The 13469-nt window shown below is 31.8% G+C and overlaps 1 protein-coding gene across 4 annotated transcripts in view; it reads right to left on the reverse strand.

Moving 5' to 3' along the window:
* LOC148627869 (uncharacterized) overlaps nucleotides 1-13469 on the reverse strand; it is a 48552-nt gene that overhangs the window by 19548 nt on the left and 15535 nt on the right. For all 4 annotated transcript variants that reach the window (XM_088580754.1, XM_088580746.1, XM_088580764.1 and 1 more), the window contains 4 exons: nucleotides 7648-8395; nucleotides 6254-6319; nucleotides 3015-3159; nucleotides 1707-1867 (listed from right to left, as the gene is read on the reverse strand). In XM_088580754.1, the coding sequence (XP_088436880.1) occupies nucleotides 1707-1867; nucleotides 3015-3159; nucleotides 6254-6319; nucleotides 7648-8352 (1077 nt within the window). In that variant the 5' untranslated portion in view covers nucleotides 8353-8395. The remainder of the gene's footprint in view (nucleotides 1-1706; nucleotides 1868-3014; nucleotides 3160-6253; nucleotides 6320-7647; nucleotides 8396-13469) is intronic.

Raw genomic sequence — 13469 nt, forward strand, 5'->3', positions numbered from 1 at the left:
ATTGACTGAAAACTATTTAAAAAAAAAAGTCATTTTTCCCCTTTCAAGGGCAATAACTCTTACAAGGAGTCTGAGGTCTCACTAACCACTTCTAACGTTTCCATTACTTTACATGTTAAAAAAGTAATTTTCAAAGTCTCACTGTGAATTCCCAGGACAAATGACATCTTAAAGCTGCATACCATTGCGAAGCTTGGAAAATAATGCTTCCAAAATCATTATGCTAATGGTACGATGATAGTAGAAATTCTTCACAAAATATACTTGAATAAATAATACTGAAAATCCACATTTTTCCTGTTCTGCTAACTGACAGCATGGAGGCAAATTACTCACACATGTAAACAATATTCATACACTTTTGTAGTTAATTACATATATGATTTTAAAGTACACATTCTCAGCTTTATTTTGACTACTTTTAATCATAACACACACAAATAATGCACTTACAATGCATATGTCTAGGTTCAGTGTGTTTTTGGTCCTACATAGGGGGGTTGGCCATTTGACCCGGAAGTGGTTAGTGAGACCTGAAGACTTTTGTAGTCCTAATAATATGGATCATTTCAGCTATTGAAAGAATTTGGATAAACCCAACAGTTTTGGAGATATATGTGAAAAACTACTGTCTATGTTCTATTTTTAGTAACCGTGGCCATGTTTTCGACGAATCAAAAATCCCCACAACAGTTCTATGCAGTATACCCCTAGGAACATTCATACCAAGTTTGGTTTCAATTGGTCAAGTAGTGTCAGAAGAGAAGATTATTGAAAAAAATAACATTAAAAACAGCAAAAATCATTGAAAAAGGGCAATAACTCCCAACATGGCTCCACGGATTAAAACCAAAATTTCACCAGAGATAGATCTCATCATGCTGAACATTTTTACCCTGTCAAAATTCAGCTAAACCTAATGGTTTAGGAGATATATGTGAAAAACTACTGTCTGACCCCTATGTTATATTTTTAGTAACAGTGGCCATGTTTTTTGACGAATCAAAAATCCCCACATCAGTTCTATACAGGATACCCCAAGGAACATAAATACCAAGTTTGGTTCTACTTAGTCAAGTAGTTTCAGAGGAGAAGAGTTTTGTATAATTGTTAACGACGACGGACGACGACGTCGGACGCCAAGTGATGGCAATAGCTAACATGGCCTTTAGCCAGGTGAGCTAAAAACAGGCAAAAAGGGGAATGGCTGAGAGCAAGGAAATAATTTCAAACAGTTTTGAATAGAAATAGGAACATGTTTGACCCGTTAACAGTAGCTATCAGTAAATTTTCATGTACTGATATAAATGTATATCTTTCTACAGGCAACAACACGTCATGGAAGCAAGTAAAATTATTATATAATGGGGCATTTATATACTTAAGAAACATAGTAAAGGAACTATATTTTCAATTAGACAGGAAATTTCTAATCTTTGTAGAATAATTGTAGAATATAGCTGTTAAACTTATAAGCTAGTTGACAATTACTGTCAACCTACCTATTTTCGTTAATCTCACAAGCAAAAAAATCATGAAAATAAATTGCTGCAAATAAGTCACTTCATGACAGGATACATATTTAAGAAAGTATTTGATCCTTGCTTAACTACCGGTAACCACATGTATAAAATCATGTCCAGAATTTTGAATCAAGAAGATAAGCTTATTTTATACATTTCATGTAGATTTTGCATTTTACATACCATAATGCTTCCCTCGGGAGACATGTGACTAATGACTTGTTTGTGTTCTGCAGCCTTTGATAGTCTCCATTTCTGTTGACAACAAAATCGTCTCCAAAGTGATGGCTCCTCCGCTAGCTGTCTCCAGAGACAACATGTCTGTGCTGCCCTACATAAGGTTACTACAATTACACAGTTTAAGTTATTATACTTATGACATCAGAATGGATAGCAAATGGATAGCAAATGGATAGCAAATGCTAATTCAGTTGCCAACTAAAGTTATGAAAAATAGCAAGGCTTGGGTCTGCTAGAGATTTTTTGTGAGGAGGAGACATTTTTGTATTATAAAGGTTTTACAGGAGCTTGATTGAAAGCCATGAGATTCATTTTGTATTGCAATATACATTACTGGCAATTGCCAAAAAGACAGTGAAGCAGATTTTACTCATTATAAAACCACAAATGGTCATGTAAAATGAAAAAAAAAATTGATCTTTCTTTTTTTTCACTAAAAAAATGAAAATCATAAGAATTTCTAATACAGCATATTTCAATGGCCAAATTTTGAAAATCAGAAAACATACCCTAAAATAGTAAGGGTTGACAGCTCTGCTAATTTAACCGGCAAATTCAACTTATCTTTGTTTTTTTCTCTACTAAAAATCATTAGTTAGTGGTTAAAAAATATGGTGTATTGTAGATGGTGATGAATGTTAGGAAATAAGGGTAACAACAAAGTTACCGAACACTAGTCCGATCCATAATCAAGTCAAGTCCAAAAAAAATCTGCCAAATAGATATTACACCACTCGACCAGCTGATATCGCAATGATCCTGACTTGGTGCAGGCATTTCAAACAGAATAGTGGGTTAAATCATGCATACTTCCCTCTTACATTGTGGCATGAACATACCAGTTTGAACTAAATGCTGCACCTACATGTTTGAAATCTCAATTACAAATTTGAAGAGGATTTTGACAAAAAAACTGAACTTATAAATGAGGTCAATCTACATGTCAAAGCAACATGCCAAATATAAAATAATTCTAAATAAAATAATATAAACTGATATTTTCTCAATCAATATTCCATAAAACAGGAAATTAAGATCCTGCAGAACTGAAATAGAAGATGCCAAGCAATTCAGCATCTCAATGCAACACATCCCCAAGGAAATCATTTTATCCTTTAGGAGCTGAGAAACATAACCCTGAATTACTCCTTAGGGAAAGTATGAAGGAGGAAGAAAAAGGTAATTTATCCCACCTTCACACATAAGAATGGGAGTGTAATTATTATTTTAGCATTTATTTATACCACGCACCTGGATCAAAATATGACATAATTTTATGAGCAAGATGTGTTGGCAACCATGTAAGAATGTCTTGGCAGTTGGTTGGACAACCACGGTGGAGATTCGGTCCCATCTTCACCGATAAGAGGTGCATCTGGGGTAAATCACAATACATCTGAAAAATAGAGTGGAAAATTCAAAAGACATGAACCGATGCAAATTGTTCAGAATTGAAATTTTATAAAACACACAAGTCTGACTGCCAGCAATGGGAAACTTGTCAATTTGATGCAGTAAAACCTGTCTAAGCCAAATCTCTTTCAGATTTGATTGGTTTAGTCAGGTCAGGGTTCAAATTTACTTTTAAGAGTTGAAGGTCCTTCACTTTTCCAAATTTCAAAACAATGGTGCACTTTAGGAAAATGAAATAAAAAGTCCACAATAAATTGACCAGAAAAAGATCAAAAGTCCAGAGCCAGGGGAATAAAATTTCAACGGTGTTAGATCAGAAATTGATTGTCCTGGACCATGGAACACCACTAACTTAAACCTCTGCATTTTATTTTGTTAGTACAGATTCAAAAGCATTAAAACAGATGAGAAGGTATGAAATCTAAAAAGTCACATTGACACACAGGTTCAGTTTATGCAGGTTCCCCTGATATTATTGCATACTCTTTCAAAACTGTGAAGATCTGAATATTTTCAATCACCCAGAACAAGACAAAACAAGTGGTAATGGCTATATATAGATATCGGGGTCCTGATAATATATAAGACCTATATATAGTAGATGGTAATGGACACCTGTGTTAGAATCGAAAACTGGGTAAAATGACATAAATTCAATGCTACACAACCATTTTATCTTTTACTGTAAATTTCTGTTCTCATACATGCAAAAAAAAAATAATACCAAAAAAGTACATGCATAGACAGTGTACATTGTAGCAATCTTTGGGTCGCTTACAATTGTGACCATGGAACCAGATTAGGATCCAGATTAAGCATTATGAGGCGCAAGACTATATATTTATGCAAATCATACGTGAATATTAGGTACTAAAATTACGAGTGCAAAATTAGCAACTTAAAAAAGACATGTTAGGTAGACCAAAAACAAATTTGTGATAAAAATATATTGTACTTGATAGAGAAAAAAACTCAACAATGAATATTTGATTTGAAAGCATGACCAACAAGTGATCCAAATTACAGACCCTTACTGCTAAACTGTAATAATTGAATATAACAATTTTTTACTTTTAAAAAAGATGCTGTTGTTTTTATTTTATCTTGGATACAAAATTTTCAAACAAGGTCATGAACTTTTTTAAAATTGAAATAATCCTGTCTGAAAAAAAGGGTATGCATTGGAATAAATTAATATGAATTTTTCATAAAGAACTTTAGTACAATTATGCATAATATAAACTGCTTTGCAATTTATTCTGCATAAATCGATCCAAAGTTCTTTATACAAAATAATATATTCAGATATTAGTTACATTCCTTGAATAAAGTACACATCATCCTGTCCAATATCTAGATCTAACGGTTAATTATTAACTGTTATGCAATATAATGGACAAAACAGCTAATTATAGAAGTACTTTCAACAAAAATGTTTCTCTACAATAAAGAAGTGAGTTATTTAAAATTATGTTCACACAGTCAAGTATTTACAATTTTTTCCAAGACAAAGACTTATGAATCAGTGATCTGCTTCACAGCTGCTGCATGTAGTTCTGCTAAATTGAGTGTGTGACTGATTAAATTATGACCTTTTTGTCCTTTCAAGTTTGAAATTGGTCCCAGGGGAAAAAATAATAACAATAACCTTAACATTCAGATTATAAGCATTATCTCTATGCTGATAAATTTTATGCACTAACTTCTCCTGGGACAGTAACGTCTGGAGACAAATAGACAAGGACTTTCTCAACACTGGCAGCATAAATAATGAATGACAATAACCCATTTAACTAAATGGATCTTCAATGGAACCCACACATCTATAAAGTGTCTCTAGAACTTTCCCCATTTACCAAATATTAGACATTTTATCAAGTTCATTTGATTAGAACTAGTCACTGCCTCAAGGGATAGCAAAGCTGGAGAGATAGACGCAATAAAATGTTTTAATGGCTTCAGAAAAATTACAAATTGCAGCAATATCTCTTCTTATAGTTATATATTGTCAAGAGCTTGAAAGGACGACATACTCTTATGGGGCTCATACAGATGACAATTTAACCGGTTGTAAAGGGAGAAATATATCTATCTTCATTGAAAAGGATGGTTATTTTGTCAAAACAGAAATGCTTTCACCATTAAAACATAAAGATTTCAAGGAAACATTAATCCAAGTTATTTAATCCATATAAATACTTATACACAACTCAGTAAAGTGCATTAAATTGAGAACTGGCAACATTTTCACATTACATTGAAACAAATTTATCAGGTGGAAAGTTCAGTAAATGGGTAAAGCAGAATGCAGAAGAATATATTTGTTTAAAAGCATTTAAGACTGTCTTAGGGTCCAATTTGAAGTAAGCTTTAGTGGCAAGTTTTCAAGTTTCAAATAAATTACTATTTCATTCCAAAAATTAATGTGGTTAATTTTAGTTTCCTTTTTTTTTTTTTAAATATACTTAATACTATTTTAGGCTTTGCCTATGAGGAACAGTGCTATATTTGTATTAAAATAGCATGTTACTTCGTTGATAATGCATTGTTATGTTATTTTATCCCTCAAGTCTGGACCAACATGAAAATGTAAGATATAATACATGCTGTGTGTCTGTATTAAAACTTAAAGTTCAAACAATCACTTCATTACTGCATAAGTCACATCCAAAATACTTCAATTCTGACAGAACAATTTTAAGCTATTCCTGTTTCAGAGCTTCCACATATATAGCACGTAGCTAACTCTCTCTCCCTATTATGAGATATACTTTTTTCAAATGGCATCATATGTTTATGAAATATCATATTGATTTCACCACTACAGGTATTTGTTTTCACGAATAAAACTCTTTTTTAACATGCATCTCTCTCTCTCTCTCTCTCTTTCTCTCTCTCACTCTTCCATAACAAAAGTACTTATTTAAGGAAATTTATTTTTGTGATGTTTTCTTGCTTGTGAAATAAGAAAATTTGTGTACATAAATTGCATGAGAGAAAAAATAAGTATACTGTAACCCATTTTGTTAAGAACTTCTTCCACACATATAATGTGTTTCTTGACTGTCAATACTTACCAGCAAACCTTTTAAGAGTGTGTTTTTCTGGTCATCACTGCATTCACTAAACCAGCGTAAAATTGTCTACAACAAAGCACAGAGCAAAATTTTATAAAATACAAAACAGTCAGACAGAAAATCTACGAAATACAACCCAAGACATCCTCTAGCCTGGAACATGTAATTGATTTCTGAAAATGATGTCCCACTTTGAAATTCATCCAGAAATTGAAAAATAGTTTTAGATAATATCCTAAGGGCAACATACATATGTAGTTACAAAGTTAAGACAAACATCATGAAAATATTTGACATGACTATGAATGACCAAATGATGACATGAGAATAGGAATGGTGAATATGCCAAAAAGACAACCCCACCAGAATGAAAATGTCAGCCCAAGGCCATTCACTGGTCTTCAAAGAATGAGGAAACCCTCACACCACAGGGCAGACAGCAACTGGCCCAAAACATCATTATACACAGATACAACAAAATCATAAGTTGCCCCTATATACTCATATAACATAGAAATAAACTAAAGGTGAAAATGAAACAAGATGAAGAGAGGCCAAAAATTCCTGACTTGGAACAGGAACAAAAAAATGTGATGGGATTATTACTAACATCAGTATCGGGAAAAATCTGCAGTAATATAAGGATGCAACTTGTTTAAATAATATTCTATTTTTTTACTAGTTGCTTAAAAAAATGTGTATGCAAATTGTCTTCAAATACCAGGGTAATCCTTTTGTCGACATGACATTTTCAGTAGCTTTGTTGTGATCTAGTGAGTGTACATCATGCTACTGAAACATCTGTTTTACTGTTATTAAATATACTCTAATAACTTCACCTTAATGTTTAAAATATATACAGTAAAGCTCAACCTAAGAATCATGCTTAAAAAAACAATGACAAGGCTACATATACAAGCAATTTAGTATTGACACTCCATCACCTTTTTTTCAGCAAAAAAAAATCAAACCAAGCAAGTTTTTCAGACCATCAGGCATCAATATCACAAAAAATTGCAAGTGTGAAAATGCATGTAAGTTATGACATAACAATGTTATTTTCTGTTGTGACATCATTACTTACAATCAACTTTGCACTTACACCTTTTTTGTGAAATTGACATCAGGTGAGTAAGGTGAACCATAGTAGAAATATATTCTACTAGAATCAGCAATCACAGAATTCTGAAAACAAAAAATACAAATAGTGCAAAAATCAGTCCAATGCCCCTTTCAAATAAAGCCCTCTTTGCATTAAAAATGACTTTCTGAGAAACAATTTTTACTTTTAAACCATGCAATTAATTCTACAAAAATTGATATTCCTTTTGAACCCAAAATAAATTGACAAAATACAACTGCAATGTCAATATTTCACCTAGTTCCATACTTACAGCAAACTTTTCCTTGAACACATGTGGTTTAATGCCATCTTGTGGACGAGAAGTTAGTGTCTTGAGTAGATCAGACTTGGAACCTTTTGTAGAAGAGGTTGAAGGTAATGGCGCACTAGATAAATTATCACATACTGGTAAGTGAGATCTAGGTTTCAAACAACCGTCAGAATTGAAACAAATTTGGTTAAATCTTGGGACTGATTCATCTTCACTGTCACTAGAATAATCACTTCTTCGATATTTGTAGTAATCCCTCCGACTCTGGCAAAAATGTCCCCAGGAGCTAATGGCACAAGGAGATTGGAACTTCCATTCCATCTGATCAGATTCATAGGCTTTCCCATTTTGTAAATACTGGGGAGTGGATTGAAGATAAAATAAGTCTTGTTCTTCATTTCTGTTACAACCTCGACAATAACATGGAACTTGATGGATAGGTATTTCATCATCTGATTCTAAGTGATTGTCATCACGAGAGTCCATTGACCCGATCCCAGCATCATTGGACTCATTACTGACATTATGATCAGCAGAGTTTTTTTGACACAAGTATTTCTTCCCTGGCATTGAGGATAGTTTACGTGAGTATGGCCTTCTCTTAGTTGCCTCTTGGGGATTGGCACTATCGTCAAAGCATGTATCATCACTAGACGAATCGTTAGTACATCCTGGTAGGATTACTTTCGACCGCCCTTCATCCATGCCCTACGCACTTTGGTTTTCTAATCAATCATCATTCTTTATCCTGACAACAAACATAATTTTAGTTAAAATATATTTTAATTCAATTTTTAGATTATGAAAGAACAACTGTGATGGTATTACACTTTTTGAGAAGGAATTTCACAATTAGATTAATGATTATTTTGTACTGAAATCATAAAACCAAAAAAAAAATAAATAGAAAATTAAAAAATCAAAGAATTACTGAAATTTGTCATAACAAATAATTATCATATAGTAAATTACATTTATTATGTAAAATATTCAGTTGTAAGAATATTTGTGAAATCATTATTATGGTGTGACAATAACATGAAACATGTGTTAATCATATCATGCTCGATTCATATAATATTAATCATATGTTGCGCTGTATATGATTCTCATTTCAAGTGAGACTTCTGACTGTATAGAATGAATGTATTTCCACAGTACATATGTATTGTTTAATAATTTAGTACAAATTTTCTAGATTCTGAAAAAAAAGGCAACACTAAATTCAATAACAGAACCTATATTTTACATTTATGAACAACATTTTCATATCAAGATCACATGGGAAAATAAAATTTCTCAGACATGTAAAAACCTGATCTTGAACAAAGACGTATATAAAAAAATTGGTCCAACACATATTTGTTCAGCATTATTACAAATAACTCAATATCCTTAAAAACTAGTAGTAATGCCCTGCCCTCGAAGACCTGTGCCCCCCCTTGAATAACAATGAGTCCCTCATTAAAATTTTATCAATTCAAACTGCCCTGATGAAATTTTGTCAACCAATGTCTACCAAGCTTCTCTATATGTAAAAAACCATTGCAAATGACATATTTTCCCTTTAAATGCTATAAAAAGGTATTTGTATTAAAATAATTTGACTAATATAAGGGTCTGCAGTACATTGTATGTCGAGCAAAGAATACTTACATCTTCTATTTACAGTCAAAGAACTATTGTTCGTGAGGTACAAATTTTCGGGGTTTTCATGGGTAGGCTAAACCATAAAATTTAGTTCCCAACGAAAAGGAGATTTTCATTGATGTGTATACTGATAACTAAAAAACCACAATTTTGAGAACTCGTGTTTCTTTCCTAACCCACGAAAATTGGTATTCACGAATTGAAGAACTTTCACAGTATATATAATAACTTTGGAGTTTCAAGACATATCTGAATTAAAACAAAAGGCAACCATATGAACAATATCATTATCAACAAGACAATACGCCAGATGTAAGACAATACGCAGATGTCAACAATACGCCAGATGTAAGACAATAAGCCAGATGTAAGACAATACGCCAGATGTAAGGCCTTGCTGTATAATAATACATAAGTTTTCAGTAAGAAGCCTCCATACAGACAAGAGAATTCAAGCAGCATTACAATTACATTCAAATCTAATATTTCTATTTCCATTTTTGTATTGAAATTGATTAAAGTTATTAAATTATACATCAAGATATCAAAAAATCAATTCCATATAAAAGTTTTAGATACTTCAGAATAGAAGATAGTACACTCGTTATTGATAAAATAAACTAAAGAAATCAAGTAATGAGATTAGGTTTTCTTTTGCTTTAATACTTTTCACTGTAATTGTATTTTAACAAAAGACACTGGGATTATTTAAGCATGGTACTCTTCAAATGGTCATTTGTTCAAGAGCGGTAACCCCAATACATTTCATGTTGCTTTTTTTTTTAAAATAAAACCTCCTAACGAAGGAAGAAAGTACTATTGTCTTGAATAAAAATTTAAAAAAAAAAAAAGAAGATGATTGCCAAATGATTTACAACTACAACAAATGTCATTATCATTGAAACATTCTGCTCAGTCTAAAAACCAAAAAGAAGCAATTTCAACAACCAAGTACCAGTCTACTAAGATAAATTAATTAACAAGCCATTTCATGACACTTGCTGTCATTCCATTGTTGGCATTTACAATGTATAAATTTTGACTTCTGCTTATCAGCTTGTTTTCAGAACAGCACTAATGGAGGATTATCTATTGCTTAAAAATTTTGAACATTTCTCTTCACTGAAAATACATGTAGAAATAGTCTATTTCATTACCTCTTATTTCGGAAAGAGGTGCACATTTAAATGTTTGACATGCCAAAAATTGCTGCCACCCAACACAGATGAAAAAAAATTTAAAAAGAAGGGAGTTTACTTCCACAATTTTCATATCCAAAATTTCATTTATTTTCTCCCCTTTTTCTAAAAGGAACAGATATGCCAATGCATGCATGTATACAGTAAATCCTGACATAGAATTGCACTTATTTTCTCCCCCTTTTCTAAAAGGAACAGACATGCCAACAGATGCATGTATACAGTCAAACCTGATATAATGACCATCTATATTGAGCAATAACCAGTCTTACAATACCATGGTTTTAATACCCGTATATTGTGCATTCCACAAAATTAACCTGTATATAAACAACACTTGTCTGATAAGACCATGATCTTGCTTTCCCTTGGGATATCACTTAAAACAGGTTTGACTGTATACTTTACTGAAAACAATTTTTTCAATTCGGAAACATTTCCCCAGACATACATATTGTCTAATGATAAAATTGGACAGAGTAACTTACATCATTGTATTGATAACAATTATATTGAGTTATGATAAAATTGGACCAAGTAACTTTCATCATTGTACATGTATTGATAACAATCATAAATTGAAATTACTCTTGGGTTATAGTTCTAATTTTTATAAAAGTCAAATGTGCTTTAAAATATGTTATTGCAAAATTAAAAAAAATTAAAAATAAAAAAACAACCTGATAAAATGTAAACAGTATGGTAATGGAATGTAGCTAGAAACAAAATGTATATTTGTAATGTTGAAATTAGTTCTAACCTCTTCACTGTTTTGTCAGCCCGGGCAATAAGAATGTCATGGGTCAGGATTGGCATGGTCACAAATGGTTCTGACTAAGAATTCTCATATATTGTTCTGACCTAAATTTGTCAGGTATTGTTCTGACTTAGAATTGTCAGGTATTGTTCTGACCTAGAATCGTCAGAAATTGTTCTGACCTAAATTTGTCAGGAATCGTTCTGATCTAGTATGTCAGGATTGTTCTAGACCCCGTGACAAGCTGTAGTGACAAGCTGTAGTAAATCGTTCTAAAATTGTCAGTAAGACAATTCAAGGATTATCATCTTGATAATTTATGACAATTCTAAAGAAAAATTACAGCTTGTCATATATCAAAGGTAGCAACTGCTATAATAAGGATTGCCATCAATAGCAACTGCTAAAATAAGGGTTGCCATCATTACAGTATCACATAAATATACATTGTATTTTAAACTGAATATTAAAAGCACCATAAATTTCAGGTTGACGTCTCTGTACAAAGTGTAATCTACTCAGTTTTGTTTCTGTCTTATTATTTACAAGAAAATTTGACAATTAGTAGAAATAAGGCTACATAGCCAAATTCAGACAAGATTTGTTTGTACTTAAAGTTAAGAAACATACCGTGACTGACCACTGACAATGTGGTATACCACTTAGAGTGCGGTAGTAAATATCTTTTTAGTCTTTGAAGACATTTTTATATTTTTTTCTGCATTTAAAGTGTCAAAGCTTAACCCTCACAATACAAAAAAGGTAACAAACCAATTTACATGTATTGAGAACCACTCTAAATGTGGTATTCAACTATTTTGGTGTTCAGTCATGGTATGTCTCTTTCTGTACTGTATAAAGTGAACATGATTTTGAATGAAAGTTCACCAAAAACAAACAAAACACCAGAGATGACTAACATGTAGTGTTGTTGGTTAAATTATCAACTGATTGTCTATTACGACTGGTTAGTGGTAACCGACAGATTATATTTTGTAATCATTTGATCTATATATTTGTGTGTCCTATGCTAAAACTAATTACAGTTTAGTATAGCTATTAAATTTTCATTTTAATGTTTGTCTATTTCTGAACACCAACAAAAATTAATTACTTGTACTCTTTTAAATAAATAATTTCTGAACACCAACAGAAATTAATTACTTGTACTCTTTTGAATAAATAATTATTTTTAATACTTCTACTTTGATCAACATTTCAACTTTAAGTCCTGAAGTGGAAATGTTGATCAAATAATTAGAAATGATGAAAAGTGGTTTTTTTTATGCTCTATTACTAGAGTTTTGATGTTTAAGAAGTATAACAGAGTGACCAATGATTTCGACAGTTAATTGTTACTGAAAGTCTCAATTAATTAATCACATCTAGATAGTAACTCAACTGATTAAAGGAGGTAAAACTAGGGTAAGGGACACAACTCTTACAAATCATTGGCATGTTTGTATTCAGCATTTTACATCAATCTAATGTAAGCATCAGAGTAACTTGGACTGATTTCATTCTGTTTCAAAGAAAGTTTGATAGGCTTTTGTGAAAATGAATATATATAACACCAACAACATCATCATAGCATAATTTGACCATAATTGTTTCCACATAAGGTTACCAATGGCAAATTTTAATGCCTCCCTACTGCCAACATATCAATGGTGATTTAATCACAAAAATCTCATATTTGAGTTTAAAATATTTATTACAGTAGACACGAATTCTGAAAAATAGGCATATTATTTATAAAATCTGGGATCTTGTTCAGTCAACAAATAAGAAGTGTAGGCATTAGTGAAATACTTTGTAATTTCACTCATCCTGCACATGGTACACATGCTATGGCCACACCAAATGAAATAGCTGTCTTTGTAAGAATCATGCAAAATCTGAAAAATGTGATACATCCCAAAAAAGGCTACATATTTTTATTTTTGTAATTAAGTTGTTTCATGGGTCTATACTATGAAATGTGTAATTATTCATTGAAATTATCTATTGTATTTGAGCACCATTTACAGAGTTACCTCCCTTAATTTTGAAATCTACAGTGCATTCTATAAAATTTTTATCTCCTAAGAGCAGATAATATGAAAAATCAAGTTAATTTTTGTTTACTATGACATTTCAAACAAAATATAAAAAATGAAAATATGCAGGCTTTTTACCAATGAATCACATTTTGCATGATCCTTAGCTGGAGTGCT

Source organism: Perna viridis, chromosome 1 (genome assembly GCF_037379345.1).
Source record: "Perna viridis isolate PV_CMFRI_1.1 ecotype Kerala chromosome 1, ASM3737934v1, whole genome shotgun sequence".
Taxonomy (NCBI): Eukaryota; Metazoa; Mollusca; class Bivalvia; order Mytilida; family Mytilidae; genus Perna; species Perna viridis.